At 51.6% G+C, this 17,794-nt stretch overlaps 7 protein-coding genes and 1 non-coding gene across 8 annotated transcripts; 5 read left to right on the top strand and 3 right to left on the bottom strand.

Annotated features, from left to right (window-relative positions):
• Positions 1-1,831: 1,831 nt before the first annotated feature.
• On the top strand, positions 1,832-3,543 carry DACRYDRAFT_15244 (uncharacterized protein; the record flags this gene model as incomplete). Its single annotated transcript, XM_040771086.1, has 5 exons — positions 1,832-1,897; positions 2,395-2,456; positions 2,479-2,632; positions 2,708-3,016; positions 3,064-3,543. 5 exons carry the CDS (start codon positions 1,832-1,834, stop codon positions 3,541-3,543), a joined length of 1,071 nt encoding a protein of 356 aa, XP_040629443.1.
• A 625-nt stretch (positions 3,544-4,168) lies between these two features.
• DACRYDRAFT_15243 (uncharacterized protein) lies at positions 4,169-6,363 on the top strand (the record flags this gene model as incomplete). The annotated part of the gene is made up of 7 exons (XM_040771085.1): positions 4,169-4,226; positions 4,395-4,597; positions 4,805-4,926; positions 5,033-5,165; positions 5,347-5,875; positions 5,975-6,133; positions 6,155-6,363. 7 exons carry the CDS (start codon positions 4,169-4,171, stop codon positions 6,361-6,363), a joined length of 1,413 nt encoding a protein of 470 aa, XP_040629442.1.
• Positions 6,364-7,692: 1,329 nt separating this feature from the next.
• On the top strand, positions 7,693-8,783 carry DACRYDRAFT_115603 (Nop52-domain-containing protein; the record flags this gene model as incomplete). The annotated part of the gene is made up of 3 exons (XM_040770038.1): positions 7,693-7,765; positions 7,821-8,220; positions 8,275-8,783. 3 exons carry the CDS (start codon positions 7,693-7,695, stop codon positions 8,702-8,704), a joined length of 903 nt encoding a protein of 300 aa, XP_040629441.1. The 3' UTR covers positions 8,705-8,783.
• An 86-nt stretch (positions 8,784-8,869) lies between these two features.
• DACRYDRAFT_t27 lies at positions 8,870-8,986 on the bottom strand. Its single transcript has one exon. It is a non-coding gene; the product is annotated as a tRNA-Leu (tRNA).
• Positions 8,987-9,239: 253 nt separating this feature from the next.
• Positions 9,240-10,070, bottom strand: DACRYDRAFT_88352 (Emopamil-binding protein; the record flags this gene model as incomplete). Its single annotated transcript, XM_040776845.1, has 4 exons — positions 9,240-9,357; positions 9,448-9,539; positions 9,586-9,870; positions 9,918-10,070. 4 exons carry the CDS (start codon positions 10,068-10,070, stop codon positions 9,240-9,242), a joined length of 648 nt encoding a protein of 215 aa, XP_040629440.1.
• Positions 10,071-10,131: 61 nt separating this feature from the next.
• On the top strand, positions 10,132-12,456 carry DACRYDRAFT_106616 (uncharacterized protein; the record flags this gene model as incomplete). Its single annotated transcript, XM_040768305.1, has 4 exons — positions 10,132-10,740; positions 10,788-10,881; positions 10,939-12,251; positions 12,304-12,456. The coding sequence occupies 4 exons, from the start codon at positions 10,132-10,134 to the stop codon at positions 12,454-12,456; spliced, it is 2,169 nt and encodes a 722-aa protein (XP_040629439.1).
• A 1,009-nt stretch (positions 12,457-13,465) lies between these two features.
• On the top strand, positions 13,466-15,186 carry DACRYDRAFT_106615 (uncharacterized protein; the record flags this gene model as incomplete). The annotated part of the gene is made up of 13 exons (XM_040768304.1): positions 13,466-13,583; positions 13,640-13,713; positions 13,761-13,771; positions 13,828-13,845; positions 13,897-13,945; positions 14,050-14,062; positions 14,114-14,155; positions 14,209-14,343; positions 14,398-14,483; positions 14,541-14,640; positions 14,690-14,706; positions 14,756-14,871; positions 14,919-15,186. The coding sequence occupies 13 exons, from the start codon at positions 13,466-13,468 to the stop codon at positions 15,184-15,186; spliced, it is 1,047 nt and encodes a 348-aa protein (XP_040629438.1).
• A 253-nt stretch (positions 15,187-15,439) lies between these two features.
• On the bottom strand, positions 15,440-17,427 carry DACRYDRAFT_21622 (CMGC/MAPK protein kinase). The gene is made up of 13 exons (XM_040772471.1): positions 17,350-17,427; positions 17,255-17,294; positions 17,178-17,196; positions 16,990-17,119; positions 16,894-16,937; positions 16,736-16,835; positions 16,638-16,685; positions 16,545-16,586; positions 16,374-16,488; positions 16,241-16,312; positions 16,031-16,189; positions 15,772-15,972; positions 15,440-15,720 (listed from the first exon to the last, which is right to left on the bottom strand). Exons 1-13 carry the CDS (start codon positions 17,389-17,391, stop codon positions 15,647-15,649), a joined length of 1,086 nt encoding a protein of 361 aa, XP_040629437.1. The 5' UTR covers positions 17,392-17,427; the 3' UTR covers positions 15,440-15,646.
• Positions 17,428-17,794: the final 367 nt, after the last annotated feature.

Raw genomic sequence — 17,794 nt, 5'->3', positions numbered from 1 at the left:
TGACACTCTAGCAATTGATTGCCTTTGCTCTGTCATCAGTGTGACTCTATCCTCCTGGGACTAGCTCAAGGTCTAGAGGTGGGAAAAGGCATGAGTGTTGACAGCCTAACCCCAATCCTGCCACATGAGGCCATCACTCATTACGCAGTCTGTCATTCACCCAGGCACTGAGTCTCAATGTCTGAGTGGGGTATCACATTCCCACTGCGGTGTCATGCAAAGAGCTAGACACTAGTGCATGTATATGGCTGATTAATCTAGTTCTAGAACCAAGTGGAGAACAAGCATATGGCTCATATCCAGTTTCTTGAGTGGAATATAGAATGATAATCATGTTCCTGCAATGAGACAGAAGGTCATTCTTGTCCAGACACTGGATATCTATCAGCAACTTGTGAGATACAATAACATTGTGTGTGTTTCACACAGTTCCATGCACAACCATCAGGGCCCATTTCATTTCAAGAGTGAACACCCAGTTCTAGCTCCTAATCCTAGCTCTAGTGCAAGAGTGGTCTGAAAGACTCATTCCTTGCAATAATTCTCTGGAAAATTGCTTGTTCTTTTATACAAGAATGATATCAAACCAAAGAACAGAATAACACATGTGTGCAACCATTGGCCCATGACATTCTAGCACATGAAACCATTCCCCAGCTGCTCTCTTCTATTGTGCACTCAAGTTTATGGCTTATTTCTAGCCCTAGATCTAGATTTAGGGCTGATGACCTCATGCATACATCTCAGGCATGAGAGAACAGTGTCTTCTAATGGAAATGGTGTCTGATGGTGCACCAAAGTTCATCAGAAAAAACAATGCAGTTGTGCCAGATGGCTTCTGTGTGCAGGCGCTCCAGAAAATTCATGGCCAATAACAGATCAATGCCTAGCTCTAGAGCCAGACATCAATGTATGACACTGACAGTAGTCATATGTCAATACTGCATGCAGTTGATGGACACAAGAGAGCACACAAGGAGAGCACCCTGGGTGGCAAACGCTGAGATGGTTCCAACTTTCTTGTACCTGTACCAATGACCAATATTACCTTTTGACCTGGGTTACTCACAGCTGGTACTAGTACTAGAGCTAGTACTAGAGAAATATAGAGGAATGCATATACATACAAGGCCTCATTAGAGGCCAAGATGCTTGAGATGTGCAAGAACCACAAGTATCCACAGTTTGGTCTGAGCACAAACCAGAGACTACCAAGCCAAAACTTCTTTAATTAGCCCTGTTTCTTATTCAAGTTCTAGAATAAGAATTTTATATTCATGTACAGTTCTTTAATCTGGGCAATACTATTGTGCATAAGAGAGGGTGGGTGCTACAAACCCAGAGGATCTAGGAGCAGGGTCCTTGATCACAGAACAAACCCTGTTTTGAATCTCCTTCTCAGAAGACTGGCCCCCAATTTTTGCTTACCAAGCTCTTCCTTGATCAATACAAGCACATGCATGTGGAATTGAGGGCTGCTTCTTGTTCTAGCACTTGCCAGAAGTGAGAACTAGATTGGCAACCTGGTCCATGCACCAAACAATGGGTGGCAGTGCTGGATGTAATATAAGGCCATGTGAACTGCAGTATCTCATCCCCTGTCAAATGTTTATGCCCATCATCCCCTCTCCCAGTCCTCCTCCTTTCACTAGCCCCTGTCCTTGCATCCCCCCTAGTCCCTTTGTCTTACCCCTTCCTCTTGACTCTGGTCATTTTCCCCTCCAGCTCAACCTTCCTGCTGCCCCTCTATCTAGTATGGGCTCTAGACATCCCCTGGCACAAGAGAGCCTGTCCAGGCATGCAAGTTGGATCTGCATGCTGACCTCAGCCCATGGCAGAGCACCAGAGGCTGCAAGCAGGCAACCAGACCCAGCTGCTGCTCTGGCCCTTGCTAATGGTAAGTGTTCTAGTCCTAGAACTAGAACTAGAGTGAGAGCTGATGGATGCCTAGCCTCTGCAGCTCATGCTCACATGGATGTCTTGCATGAAGAGGTGCCTGACCACACCCACAGACATTGCATGAGCGCCCACAGTACTCCTCACTCAGCCCCCCACATTATTGCTCTAGCTCCTGCTTGTGTTGGTGCTGCTTCCAACACCCCTCTCATGAACATACCGGAGGTTCATTGTCCAACTGTGGACATCTTGCCTTTCACCGCAGGTCCGATGACAACTTTGAACTGCCAGGTCAGTCTCTATGGCACCAGTGCTAGAATGAGAAGTAGTGGTGAAACAGGGAGCAGTGCAGGAGTCCCACTGTCTCAGACAATCACTACCAATAGTGAAGCTCCTTGTGCATGTTCTAGTTCTAGAATGTGTGCACATATATTGACCTCTTGTCTTCATAGAGGATCAACTTCTTATGTTTGATGGGTCTTGTTTATATGACACTAGTCAAGTTCAAGTGGCCCCTTGGGCATATCCTTCCTACCTGACACTTGCCAGTGGGGTGCCAGGTGGGAGCTGATCAGGGGCTAGAGCTGAGCTCACTGCCGGCCCAAAGCCCATTCTTGGCACCACATTGGATGGTCTTGATTACTGGCACTGGACCATGCATCCATGGATGACCCAGGATGTCCACCAGTGTAAAACATGCTATTTCTATGAATTCTTGCCCAAGCTGGAAGATCTGGTGAGTAGCCCTAGTGCTAGTTCTAGTTCTAGAATGTGCACTGATCCACATCCAGTTCACCTGGTCCAATTGCAGCCTCAGAGGCCAGGTCTCTTTCTACATATGGCTAGCATTAATGGTGGTGACAAAGACCTAGAGCCAGAGCCTTGGTTCTGGGTCTCAAGGAACTTGAGGAAGTCTCCAGCATATATGGAGATCATTGAGTGCTTTGTTTATGTTTTCTCAACTGTGCTCATGAACAGCAAAGTGCACAAGTACAACAAGTATGTGAAGTCCAAGGATGACATCCAGGCTGGCCTCGCACAGGTGTCTGAACATGACCTTGGTGTGGACATGAATCTCGAACCTGATATTGAGAGGTCCATGAGAGAGGCCCTTGATGAGGTTGAGGAGATGACCAAGGCCCACTTTGAGGCTGCAACTGGCTCTAGTGCTTGTCCTTGGGGGCACCCCTCATTGTCAAGCAAGAGCCAAGGGAGCACAATGCAGAGCTCAAGACTGTCCTGGCCTTGACAGACCCGGGCAAGGGCAAGGGCTGCGAGACTAGAGATAGCAACATCAACATGCTCCAGGGCAAGGTTGACACTAACAATGTGAGGCAGTATCCCTACCACCCAGACCCTGTCCACCTAGCTGCTGAGCTGCACAAGCTCTCCCACCAGGGGTTGCACAAGTACAAGTGCCCTCCTCCCAACATGGTTCTTGCTGATTTGCCCGGCACTATCCAGATCTATCTTCAGGAGTACAACAAGACGATCTTGGAGCAGGTTGCCCACCACGCTGAGCACAAGCTCAAGCTCATCTGGGCTTACGACAGCCCTGTGCATTGGGATGACCTTGTCACTGACCTTGTTGGGGGGGATTGGTCTGACAGCCTGCTCCAGTTGATGTACAAAATTTGCTGCATTTGAGAGGCAATGGAGGCCACATTCTAGAACTAGAACAGGGCCTGTCAAGAAGAACCACTAGCTCTATTTTCTGCTCTCACTCAATGCTCTGCTGTCCAAGCTCAAAATTGAGCTTGCACCATCAAAATCAATGACCTCATTCTGATGCTTGTTCCCACTCTCTATGCTCTCACTCTCTCCCAATTGATTGCATGGACTCTGGCTCTAGTACTTGTACTAGACCTGGGCCGTCAAGAATGACAACTCTTCTCTTTACACATGCTCTCAGTTTCACTCTCAAAGGGGTTCTAGTCCACATGCCCAGGCTTGGGCTACTTGAAAGTATCATGGTAACCATAGGACAGAGACAAGGTGGCACTCTAGGCTCCTGTATAATTGACAAAATCAACAAAAGAGGGGAAAAAAAGGACTCACTCTAGCACTAGCAACAAAACCCAAAAACAGTTCCCTGCTCATACATCATACTTCCTCTTTCTCTCTGGCCCTTTGGCCCTACCTTGCAGCAGCTTTTCTCTGCTATGCCAGCACCCAGTACAGATGTTGTTAATAGGTAGCTCTAGGACTAGACCTAGATTAGTAGCTCCATCAATCAATGCTGTTGTCTCTTGTCATCCTGCCCATTGTTCACATGACCAAACCACACTGCTTGTTCCTGGGCCTGGCAATTGCCCTGCTGATGCATGTCAGTGTGTGACTCATGAGCTAGGTCTTGCTGTGTACTAACCTTCAGTTTGTATCACTGTGACATATCATTTCTGTCAACATGGACCATGGCAATGAAGAGAACTGAAACAAGATAAGAGGTTTGTCAAGTTCTAGATCTCATCTCTCAGCAATGCCTCAAACTGATCCAGAGAAATTGCAGTGGAAGACAAGGAGCGAGATCATGACAGTGAACGGTGCTAAGCATGTGCTAGCACAAGAACAACTACTAGAGCTCAAACTAGTCCTTGGTAATATGCTGGAGGACATTGCTCAGGAGACCAGCCTATCCCATGCAGCTGTTGATGGCTACTTCAAAGGCCACCACACAGGTTACAAGTGCATGAATGAAGGAGTCAGCTTGAGGAATGCTGCGGTGCATCAGCTCAGCAAAGAGTATCAGGAGCAAGATGTGTCCAACTTTCATTTCATCTTGATCTAGTTCTAGAGCTGATGTCAGGTCAGCACATACGTTCTGATTCACCGCCCCCCAGGCCATGTGCTGGCTTGAAGAAAGATGAGATCAAAGAGAGGATGCGCTGGCTTGAAGACCACCTGACAGCCCAAGTGGCAGCAGAGCAAGCCATTTGAGACCTATGTGATCAGAAGACCACCCAAGTTTGAGACAATCATAAGGGGCAAGAAGCAGACACAACTCATGTGCAGAAAACCTTTGAGCGTGATGTGAGTCTTGTACATGCTCTAGGACTCCAGCCAGGGCTAATTCGCAGCTCTAGACTCAGGCATTCCACTTAAGGATGAATGGTCACATGTGTGGCTTTGTATGCAGGAGTGCTGTCAAAGACTATGCTCCACCTGCATTCTTTGGCACCATGTTATCAAAGTTGTTCTTCGAGGATGTGTTCCGGCAGAAGAACTGGTCTTTGCCTATGAATCATATTGTACCAGCAGAGGAGCCAAGGGTGAGTGGTCCGGGCCTCATTCATGCTAGAACTAGAACTCATGTGAGACCAAAGGTGCATCTGAGCACATTGCCAAGAGGGTCATCAACTTCAAGCATTCCATTCAAGCCATGCTAGATAAAGCCCTCCCATCTGTTCACCCATGCAATGGCTAGACTCTGAGCTGACATACATTGCAGAGTGTGCTAGCGGAGATGCTGCTGCCAAGATGCAGTACAAGAAGTTTGGCCAAGTGGTGGAAGACAAGTATAAGCTCATGCTACATGGCCAGCCATTGGATGAGCTCAAGAACCTGTCTGATATCTCGAGTATGCTTCTGTTGAGCCAAGTTCATGCAGCACTCATCAATGGCTTGTGCTTCTTTGAAGTGATGAATGAGAATGAGCTTGAAATTCAGAGCCAATGTCTAGAACAAGAGCTAGAGCAAGGACGCAAGAGGAGAGTGCAGGCTATGGAAGTTGCTCAGCTAGAGGGCAGAGGGGCAAGGCCTTTGAAAAGAAGGTGTGTAGCCAACAACATGGACCAAGGCCAAAGGGCACTGCCCAATGTCAACACACATCTGCCTCTGCCTCCTCCAATGCAGGGGGCCACAGTCCCAACCATGGCCCTTCAGCAAACCGCCCTTCCCCGCCCTGCCAGTCACACCACACTGCCTCCCCCACTGACATATGTGCAAGTTATATGCTTGGCACCAGGCATGTCTGTCAAAGGTTGGCTGCTCAAACAGGAACCCACATCTCTCTCCACCAATCTGATGCTGACTTCAATGCCTACTACTCCACTACTGATTGCCTGGTCACCACTTCCAGATCAGGTCCTAGACCAAGCACCCTGGGCTCTCCCTCTAGACCCAGATTCAGCAGGAAGTCAACCTCTGTCCACTGAGCTACAACCCCCTGCTCTAGACCTAGACCTAGATCTAGGTCTATATGAAGCTCCTGCCCAACTAGTGTTAGATCTGGATGAAGGTCCAGCCTGACTAGTTCTAGGTCTAGACAATGCTCCCACCCAACATGCTCCTGAAGAATCAGGTCTAACTGGACAGATGGATGCCAGTTCAGTGACAGCCCTCTTGGACACAGATGGGGAGGTGGCAACAGGGGGGGAACTGGAATGGATGCTACTCCTTGACACCAATGATGAGTCTGCTGGTGATGGGCAGGCTGATCCAGCTCCAGAGCCAGTCCTCCAACCATGACATCCAAAGGGCCTGACCTGGCTGCAGCCCTTGCACAAGAAACAGGTCAAGGTGGTGAAGGGATCAGCTGTAACAGAGGCCAAGGCAAAGAGGAAGTCAAACAATGCCCATTTTGACATTAATTTTGCCAAGCTGGACTGAGCATGATGAGTGGCTTCTGCTCCATGTAGGCATATTCTGCATGAGGCAATGAATCAAAGCAGTGGACCAATACCATGCCAGAGTTATCAGGGACTAGATCTAGATCTCGAGACTGGTTCTTGATTGGCATAGATAGAGATATTATTTCAATAGCAGGTACCTGACATCCAAGAGAGCAATGATCCAAAAATGGGTGGCCACCTCTCTTCTGGCCATGCTAGCACTTGTGCTAGACCCCTCTGCCTCTAGTGCACATTCCAGGCCCCAACACAGGTCTTGCACTTGTGCAGGAACTCTTGGCCTCTGCACCTGTAGCACTGTCCCAATGTCTCATCACACCTCAAACTTCCTGCTCAGCCAAACTCTGCAGGGCAACTTCGGCAAGAACATGGAGAGAACCAAGGGCCTCCCACATTGGTGCACATGTCTTGTTCTTGGCCTTGCACTCAATCGAGTGCTTAGCCTTCTTGCGCCAGAGGCAGACTCGGTCCCGAGAGTCTGTTCTGGCTTGACAAGCAGTTGCATGCTTCACAGCTTGGTATTTATGTTGATACTCCAGCCTTCATTGGTGATTACTATGGACATCATGAGTGATATATTCATAGTGACACCACAGACCACTCATGTGGCCAGATACTGTCACTTGGAGGCACCCTTGCTTGACCTGGCATCTGACTCAAAGACAAGTGGCTGAGAAAGGGCAGATGCCCCAGAGGCTGAGCAATGGCCTGCAGTTGATGGTGATGGTGATGGCAAGGACAGAGATGAGGAGGACTTCCTCATAGTCAGGGTCAAGATGAGGGCACAACTCTAGTTCTAGAGCTAGAACAAGGCAGTATGCCTAGCCCCTGGGTGCTGACAGCACACATGATAGCAGTGCTGCAAGCAATAGCCAGGCAAGTGCTGGAGCTGGAATTACACTGGAATCAGCCAACTTGGCATCAGAGCCAGATACGTGACAGGGGCGGCCTGTGTCCCTGTCAGGGATGAGACGCAGGAGCTATGGGGTCTAGGTGCCCTCTTGTGCAGCCCTGTGCCACTGCATGGCATGTGCTCTGGTCCCTGAGAACATCCGACCAGAATTCAAATAAAACTAACAATTGTTTGTATAATTCTTTTCTTGTTCAACAACCTTCTTCATCTTCTCTTTCTCACGATTACGTTGATTGCGTGCTCATAATCAATAAGATGGCTGCTCAAATCGAAGCTTCAACATCGAGTTTCAAACCTCCGCCTTTGGGAAAATACCTCGCACACAATGGTGAGTTTTCTCGTCCTCATCTCCATCTCCAATCCCAAGCTGAAATCCGTCCCAGACAAACAAGTGCGAGACAAAGCCGTCGCATCCCTTCGCTCCTTTCTCGTCTCCTCCCCGCACGCCCTCCCACGTCAAGAGATGACCAAGCTCTGGAAAGGGCTCTTCTACTGCTACTGGCACTCCGACAAGCCGCTGGTGCAGCAAGCGCTCTCCAGCGAGCTCGCCACCCTCCCGCTAGAAATGGACGACCCCGCGCGGGCACTGGCATTCCTCCGCGGGTTCTGGGGGATGGTCGTACGCGAGTGGAATGGGATCGATAGGCTGAGGATGGACAAGTATTATATGCTTGTGAGGAAGTTTGTCAATGGCGGGTTTAGGCTCCTCGCGAGAGAGGACTGGGACGAACAGTGTATTCAGGAGTGGAACGATCAGCTGAGCGGGCCTGGCGGGCCGCTAGAGTACGTCTCCCCCTCTCTCATCATCAGGATCCACACCTGCTCATCCTGGCCCAGCCCAACAGACCCCAAGATCCCCCAATCCCTCGCATACCATATCGCCGACATCTACCTAGACGAACTCCAGAAAATAGTGCAGGAGCTTCCTTCCCCTCCTCCGCTGGCGCTCCTCGCCCAGCCCTTCCTGTACGACATGTCCCTGAACCAGAGCAAGATCCTCTTCGACAGGCTAGTCTCTGCCCTCCTCTCCCCGTTGTTGTTTTCCCTTTCGGCGGAAAGGGTGGAGGAGACGCCTTACCTGCACCTGATGGGCGCTATCGGCCAGCAAGGAGACCGCAGAGGGATGAAGAAGGCTCTCTTGAGTGCGCTGTTTGAGCAGGCGAATAAACCGGAGACGAAGGAGGTGAATAGGAGGAAGATGCATAGGATTTGGAGGGAGGAGATGGCGGGTGACCAACCGGTGGGAACGGCCTTGCCTGAGGCGTAGACAAAAGCACTTCCGATGTGCACTTCCTAGGCTCTATCATCTTGTAATCATATACACAGACGCATTCATATAATTGTTTTGTAAGGCAGTTTTCAGTGATGTGGCATGGACCACAACAAGCATTGAATTTGATTCGGCGACGGGAACAACAAAATATTTCTTCCTTGACAAGAAGGGGATTCGAACCCCTGCCTCTTACGAGATGGGGATATTCATGCCCCCGACGGAGGTAAGAACAGAGTTCTTGAATCCCACGTCTTAGACCAACTCGACCATCTTGCCATTCGAATTTACCTGTTCTCCGCTAATATTGTGTAGGTATCCCGGTATGGTTGATGGGTCGGTATGAGCGCTGGACAGAGTGTGCAAGGCCCGACGCTGTGTTGGTCATTATCCTAATAACTAGGTATATGCGCAGATTTTGAAGAAGTACATATACTCAACTGTACTCTCCCCCGCTCCACTCTGTTCCCTTCCTGCTCCCCTGTCCCCTCCCCTCCCCTCCCGCTCGCACTCCCGCACCCCTCGTGTCGCCCTACTCAATCTTACCAATCCTATCCGCCAACCTGAGCCTCCTTGCTACAAACCCATACGAGTGCCAAAGCAGGAGAAGGGGTATGACGACCCATATGCTGTTGAAGAATACAAGATACCTGTGTACGTGTCAGTCACGTACTTGAGACGCGTGGGATAGAAGGGGGAGGAAGGGAGAGGAAGGGGGAGGAAGGGGGTGAATTGCGTACACCCAGAGAAGGAGCCAGTTGGAGGTGTTGAGTGCTGGGGAACCGATGAGCCATTCGGGGCAGAATGTCATCCACCCTCCGTACAGCTCCGCCTAGGACGCATCAGCACGCACGCGACAGGACGAGGAGGGGACACACGGTACACAAGACGATAATCCAGTAGTGCCTCGCTGGGTCACGTCTCACTATCTGTGCTGCTATGTACACGGCTAGTGGGCCTGCGAGGAAGACAGTAAGGAGTTCGAGGGAGACGACGCATGGGTCTGAGAGTGACCATCTTGCGTCTGCACGGGCGTATTCTTGCCAGAGGAGAGCGAGGGGTGCTGTGCTACTGCCTGCCCCGTGGGAGAGGGTTAACCATGGGGGTGATGGAGTGAAGCGCAGGGAGTGGTATAGGAATGAACCTTCGAGTATGGAGTGAATCTGTGGGAGAATGAGTGGGAGCAGGAGGGGACAGAGGATGTGAGTACGAGAGCGTCGAATATGAGCCATATGAATGATAAGTTGTCTATTGATGACGTATTCTTTGGGAGGATGATGATTGCAGTGACGTATGCGATGATGAGGATGAGCAACGTGGCTGATAGAGATGAGACAGTGACTGTGTCGAGTTCAAGCGTCATCGTCGTGAGTGAACAATGAAAGACAGTCCCTGACGCGTCTCTTTGTTGTCATCCACCAACAATGCACAGATTCCGCGCTCCATGGTCAAAGGATAAACAATCCTCTACTCCCCCCCCTCCTCCTTCTAATAAACCACCACCACCTCCAATCCCATCTCACTCACGCCCACCACCCCCTCCTCCTCCCCGTCCACAACCTCCTCTTCCAACCACCACCATCTCACCCCCAACCGCGCATCCGCCAGGGGCAATCTACCCACCAGGCAAATGGCCAACTCCAGAACTATCCATATACCCACTCAACACCTGGTTAATCCTCTCATCACCAGATAAAGGCTGGACATCCGCTTCCATCCAAGCAGCACTCGACGCTCTCGGCGAAGGGGGGACGCTCTACCTCCCCCGCTCATCAAAGTGGGACATCTCAGAACCAATCCTTCTCCGTCCTTGGCAGGAACTGGCTACCGAAGGTTACCCAACAGAGGAGAAAGACATGGCTGCTCTCGAAGCCACTCCAGGCTGTAGACCGCATCTCGTCAACTGCTGGAACGTCTCCGGCGTCAGGCTCAGGAATCTGCTCATCGATGGGAAACATGATGTTTTTGGGAGGGACGACAAGTGCGGCGTCATGGTCCAGTTCGGAGGGCCAGATCCCGCGTGTCACGATCAAGTCAGTACAACAGATAGTCGGCGTGCGTGGACTGATTTGGCGGAAAGTGGTGCGACAGGTGTATTATTCGGAACCCGCGACAGTGGTCTTGCTTCCAAGCGTTCGAGGGAACTACCAACGTCCGGATCACTAATTGTCGAAGTGCGTCCTCCCTCCCTATGAGCACGATGCCAGTGTAACCCTGACTCACCTTCCCAGTCGGGCCAGCAGGCATAGGAAAAGATATCATCGAAGGCCATTGGGCGGACGGCATCTCCTTCGCCGCCTCGCACGGCCTCGTCGCAGGGAACGAGATCACCGACGCGACAGACGGCGCGATCGTCGTCTTCCAAGCCACCGGCACGCTCGTAACGAGCAACACGATCGTGTGCTATTCTCGTCTCCTCCTGGGGGGGATAAACATGGTGGATCACGCCCCTGGCAAGGGGGACTATTCCCATACCCGAGTAGTACATAACACGATCCTCACCGCAGGAGGATACATCGTCACTGCCATCGCCCAAGGGCCGACGGCCTGGGGAGCCGGCCCTGGGGAACCAAGCGAAGACAAGCTTAACCGGAACGCGATCGTAGCGCGTAACCTGATCCACTACCAAGACCGAGGCCGGGGGAAGGGCGCAATAGGGTACGGCTTTGCCGTCTCTGCCGACGTGCGGGGATGGACGTGTGTGGAAAACGTTTCCGATCCAGGGGTTGTCTATTCTGGGGATATGAGTGATGGAGACTGGGGGCTGGGGGGTATGAGCCTCGCTCCTGGCCCTTTTGTGCGCTCTGCTGGACCGGTAGAGAAACTCGGCGTGTTGCAGGAAGAGTTCGTCCCGGGCTTACTGAGGGGGCTGCTCGCTGTCAAGCCTGGTCGATCTCCTGTTCTTAGGCTGTTTCCCCGGCAGCTGAGCCTCAGGCCGGGGGAGAAAGTGCAGCTCAAGCACTGGGCGCTTGAGTTCCGTTTGGATGGCGACGTACAAGTGCGGAATGAGGGCGGGGAGATCGCTTGGTCTGCCGGGTTGGGGGGGACGATAAAGGGACACGAGAAGACGGCTGTACTCGAGCTCTCCGCTAATGGCCATCTGTGGATCCTGCCCTTCCCTGCCTCCCCAACCCCACTGCTCACCCTCACCCCCTTGCTACCGGACACCGGCCTCCCAGGCTGCACCCCGCAAGCAGAATCACTCCCTTCCCTCCAGCTGTCGGACACTACCCCGCACCTCCAACTCCTAACTCCCTCGGGGGGCATTCTCCTTTCCTCATGCTACGAAGTCCCCTGGAACACCCAATTCCCCGTCGACACCCCCGTCTGCCAGCCCTCAGTAAACGCCGAGTCCACCCTCGTAGCCGTCCTTTCCCCCTTGGGGCAGTACATGATCCTCTCCTCCCGCCGGGGGCGGGTTGTCGAGCTCCCCATCAAATGGCCCCTGGAAATGGGAAGATGGTACATCCTTTGGCAGACGCGTAACGCTCCTCTGCCCCAGTTTACAGAAGGAACACTGGCCTTTCAGGGGGATGGGAACCTCGTACGTCCCCCCTCCTCTCCCCTGTTGCACTCACAGCGATTGACGAGAACAGGTCTTGTATGCAGGAGGAAAGGCGCTATGGAATACGGCTACTTACGGACCCCCGGAGAAACAGGCCAGGTGGATGAAGTGGGGGGACGGGGGGGCTGGGAGGCCCTATCTGGAGCTGGTGAACGAGGCTCGGGAAAGGGTTTGGAGCACTTGAGCGCGCTTGCTTGTGTTGAGTACCATGCTGGTATAAGTGTGTACAACTATGATGAGTGTGGACAGTTGGACAGTGAAGGGTGTGAGACTCTATTGCGCGTGCTGTTTCGGCTGTTTCTAATAGAACGGGAATCTGTTCGTATTTCAAGAGGACCATTGGCCGGTTTGCGTGTTAGGACTAAGAAGGGCGTGCTGCACCTGCGTGCCTGTCAGGGCGAGTCGAATGTAATGAAATGAAAAACAGGAGTTACGAGAAGAGTACTCTTTGTCTTCTTCCGTCATTGTCTGCGTTGTTGAAACGTCAACTATCACATGATCAATTGCATTGAAACCCTTACCCACTTTTCATTACTTTCTCTCATCCCCCGAACTTGCTGCCGCAACCAACACCCGACACCCATGCCCCGATGCCGGAAAGAGCAATCCATCAGCTCCGTAACCCGAGTCTCTCGGCGGGGTCATGTTCCGCCGCCCGAGGGGCAGCTGGCACGGACATACGCCCGAACCGAACCGTATCAGCGTCTCTGAAACGCCTACATCGGCCATCAGGACATGTACATACGCATTCCTCTGACAGTATCGTCGCGCCTCCTGGACGATGCACTGCTGTTGATCGGATATTGGCTGGTTGTCGATGTCGTCAGCTGCTGCTGCTGCTGCTTGACGTATCCGGATACGGATACGGACTGCGCGGCGTATTGTTGCTGGAGGACGTCCGTGTCTTCAGATATTGGATTGCCGTCTCGATTCTCGATCAGACGCCTGCACCGCTTTCCTGAATTGAACTGACATTGCTGGGCTCTTCTATCGCACATAAAGACATGATATGATGCACCGACTCTCGCCTGGCGCGCTCCATCACTCAGTTTCCCCCAGGTCGTCTGACAGGCTCCTACGGCTCTGGCTCAGGCTCAGGCGCAGGATCCCATACTGTATACATAACCTGCTGCGTTTTTGGGATTGGATTTCTGGCGTTCTGGACACCCTTTGTGCACTAGAGGGTCAGCTGGATGTCTTACCCGACTTACGACCCGTCTCTGTTCGGCCCAGAAGACCAGACGCTCCATACTGTCTTCCTGAGCCGGTATATCTCCCTGGCGGGGTATTCTGTACTTCTGCTTGACCTGAGTACGTTGACATCGATTTCCTCCTTCCTCCTTATGGGTCGAGCTGAGCTTGTTCAGTCATCACCCTACCCCATGAAATGTCGGTGGTGTGGCCAGCACGATGGTCGATCGTGAAGATATTGTTCTTGATCGTGAGTTGTCTCTCTGTCGTCGACGGACGAGGTCTCACCTGTCGCAGACTCGATACAGGTATGTACGCCGACGCCTCGCGGTATTTCAGAATTGACCGATTAATGTCTTGCTAGTGTACCTCCTGTTATAACGTCCGTTTATTTCTATAGCGTGGCCTGTTGACAATGCTAACATGTTGACAGGGCGAACATCGTAGGTATCCTTGGGCTGACGACCTCCTTGACCACCACCGTGCGTTGCCGTTCCTACCGCTTTTCCTCGTACTGACAGTACGAACAGTAGTATGTGAATAGCTAGGAGTGTCCATATCGCTGACTCTTGCATAAAGTTGTCAGGGTATGGCGAGACGTACGTGTTCTCATGCCATGGGAACGCGGACAGCTCACGCAATAAATGCAGTCATGGCGTACTACCAATTAACCGCACTTGCTCTGTTCAATGGTAAGTTTGACTATCTTGCTCCGTTACACTTATTAAACCCAGTCCTTGGGTAGTGATTGTATCCTTACGACTCCACGCCCTGTATGGCCGCCGTCGTGACGTATTCTGGGCTCTGGCCGTTCTGCTTGCGTTCACCTACAGCGCGGCCATCGCTCTCGCATCCCACTTTTTCGGGAATGTAGTCTTCCGTGAGTCCGTTCTTACTGCTTGTTATGCATCCTCCTTAACTGCCCGGCATGCAGCCACGGTTGCGTATACCGATGTACCTAACTTCGATATGTGCTTTGCCACAAAATGGCAGGGTGTTTGGGCCGTGTGGGTTCCCGCAGTACGTAGGCTTCTTGTCCATATTTCTTTTGCTGTAGTTACCTGATCACTCTATAAGACGATATACGAGACAATCCTGTGGGGTATGACAGCTTACAAGACGTGGCAGCATTGGCATGTTGGACGTGTGCCACTCCGAGTAGCACTAGCTGGTGATGGTAAGTACCTTCCAATCTGATAACCTATCCTTCCTGATGGGCAGTGCAGGATTTCTGTATCATAGTGTTAGCGGATAACTGTCTCCTATCGGAGATCTATGCTGAACCACTGCAGTGCGTCTTGGCAGTGCGTATCCTCTCCGTCTTGACATTTGGCCTTTCGCAATCTCCATCCTTGATGCTCTTCGTCGTCAATTTTGCCTTCTCAATCATCACGACCGCCGCCTCACGGTGCGTATTTCGAACTTCTGATTCACATCATCGCTCATGACTTTCAGGATGATGCTCTACCTGCCCAGTGTTCAGGGGATGGAACGCTGGTCCCAAGAACAAGACACTTTCCGGGAATCTGGCGAGTGCTCTGAATGGGCCATCTCTCCGGACCTTGCCCTCCGCGCACGTCCGAAAGTTAACCTCTGGCTCGCCGACCAGGGCGGGAGGTCGTTTCTCGAACAGGTGTACCAGACTACTGTGGACGCGGAGACTCCAGAGAAGCCAACGTTACTGTATATGGACAAGTTTATTGTTGGTCATACGAGGAAGTAGGAACTTTTGATTTGGGGGCGTAAGAGGATTTATCTTATTGTTTCAATCTGTAACAACAGACATAATGGCATGGTTGGAAGCATTTCAGTTCTCACTCGATGAAGCACGCGCACAAGAAACGTTGGTGCGTGTATTGTAGCAAGACTGACTCGAAAGTACATGACACACAGGCTCATCATCACAGTGTATAATATATTTTCTCTGTGTTCTTGTTTTCCGACCATCACTCGTCTCATTCTGCTTGTTTGTCCGTGAAACAGTGGGTAAGAAGCGAATGACAGGCTCTCACGACGTATCAACTCGACTCGACTCTCAACACTAGAGGGGGTGGGGTGGGTCACAAGGGGGGTAGAGGACAAGGGTACGAAAGAAAGGACGAGCTGGCATAGAGGGATACAGAGGGAGGAAATGGAAACAGGGAAAAGGATACAGTAGGCTGGGGATATTACGCATTTCATGTTCAGGCAGTCACGGACAACCCGTCGGTCATCGCCCCCAGGTCAAGGCCATCGGCATCGCCAAGCTGATGGAAATCTGGGCAGCTTGGTCAGCAAGTTTATCGTAGCCAAAAATAAAGTAACGGACCGAGAATCTCACTGTACATCATCACCTTCCAGGTGTCCACGGGCAAGTCCGCATCATTAAAGCTCCAGTCAAACTGCTCGGCAGCGACGGGTTCATCAGTTGGATCGTGATACGGTGCAACATATTCGTGCGCGAGCGATTCGGCAGCGGTGATCCGCTTCCGGGGATCAAACACGAGCATTCGTTCCAGGAGGTCCAGGGCTATTGAACGGAGAGATGTTAGGATGACTGTTAGGCAGAATAAGGCGCATATACTTGCCTACAGGGTCCTGTGTCCGGAATTTCTGACCAAAAGGTACACGCTCCCGCTTTGGTAGACTCTGGACGAATCGAAGGGTGTTCTCGCTGCATATAGTTGCAATGACGTCGTCGGGCGGTGTACCAAGGAGCTCGGTGATAATCGAGAATTGGTTCACATCTAGATGTGTACGTTGGACCGAATCTCGGACGAAAGATGATGTACACTTACGGTCCTTACCCGGGAAAAGAGGCTTCCCCTCCAGCATCTCTGCAAAGATACATCCTGTGCTCCAGATATCGACTGAAAGGGGGCGCATACGTCAGGGGTACAGCCTAAATGGGCACACACGATGATTGCTCACCGGCAACATCATACTTCTGCCACGTCAACATGATCTCGGGCGCACGATAGTACCGTGTCGAGACGTAGCCCGTCATCTGAGGGTCTTGAATGCGCGCCAGGCCAAAGTCGCAGATCTAACGGTAAACGATAGCATGAGAACGATGGAATGTTCTCGAAGAAAGTGACGCACCTTCAGGTCACAGTTCTCGTTCACCAGGATGTTGCTCGGTTTCTGCGGTTCCGTATGAGCATACATGTTACTCTTGGAATGCGAACGGCATACCAAGTCACGGTGCACGACACCGGCGGAATGTACATATTTCAGCCCGCGCTAGACGACCCTCAGTACCCCGGAATAATATTCCGGACAGCGCAACGCACCAAAATTTGGTACAGGAAGTATTGGATGAACTGTTTTTCGAGCGGTCGAGAGGTCAGTAGACGGTGCAAGTCGGTACCGAGCAGCTCCGTGACAAAGTAGCTGGTTGACAGATTGAGGTCAGTAGAAGTGCCGATACCGTGGGGTGACAATAACACACATGTCTTCTAACGGAGAGATGAACACGTCACTTAGTGAGATGATCTAGTAAAAAAAAGTGAGATGAGCGACCGGGGGTGACAATAAGAACACGCACGTTCTCATGTCGGATGTGCTTGAGAAGCTTCAACTCCCGGTACGTCCGTTTGCTCAGCACAGGCGTGCTAAACGGCTTCATGATCTTCTTGATAGCAACCTGTTGGTTGGTGAGCTGGTCTTTTGCCGAGCTGTAGGGCCGGCGTTAGCGCTGCAGTAGCATGTTGTCCAACGGAAGAGGTTGCATACCATACCAGACCGAACGCGCCTGTGAGAGCTCATGTCAGGGACACTGACGCAGTAAGTAAGATACCAAGGAAACGCACCCATTCCTACTGGCTGGAGATCCACATAGCGCGTCGTCACCTGCACGGACATAAGCTGCGATGCACATGAGGTATGAGGAAGGGAGATGACGCACCTCGAATGAGGTTCCGAAGATGCTAAGCTTCACGAAGGACATGTTGTTCTCGTCGTGTTGCGCCAGCTTTGCTGAATGAAAGGGGGGCAGGTGGGTATGTACGTTTAGGGGGTTGAGAGGGAGTAGAAGAACAGGTAAGTTTGGGAAGAGGTCGACGTTAAGGAAAGAGAATGATGGACGAGAACAAACAGACGAGTTGAGGGCGCGGGAGATGATGAAGGACCGCGAGAGGGCGACGAACGAGGGCAGGCCAGGGGCGAAAGGGCCTCATCAGCCACGAGTCTGATTCGCACCCGTTCTACTGTCCCCACCTTCCATCTTCTTGCTCAACTTTCGAATGACTAGCGTGGCGTCGACGTCCTCCGTAACTGAGAGAGTTCAATCCACAGAGGAATAGGATCATCTACTCTCTCACAACGACCAGCTAAGCGTTCTCCGCCCTGCC

The sequence above is a fragment of the Dacryopinax primogenitus genome (assembly GCF_000292625.1).
Source record: "Dacryopinax primogenitus strain DJM-731 SS1 chromosome Unknown DACRYscaffold_7, whole genome shotgun sequence".
Taxonomy (NCBI): Eukaryota; Fungi; Basidiomycota; class Dacrymycetes; order Dacrymycetales; family Dacrymycetaceae; genus Dacryopinax; species Dacryopinax primogenitus.
This window is presented reverse-complemented; position numbering and strand designations above follow the sequence as displayed.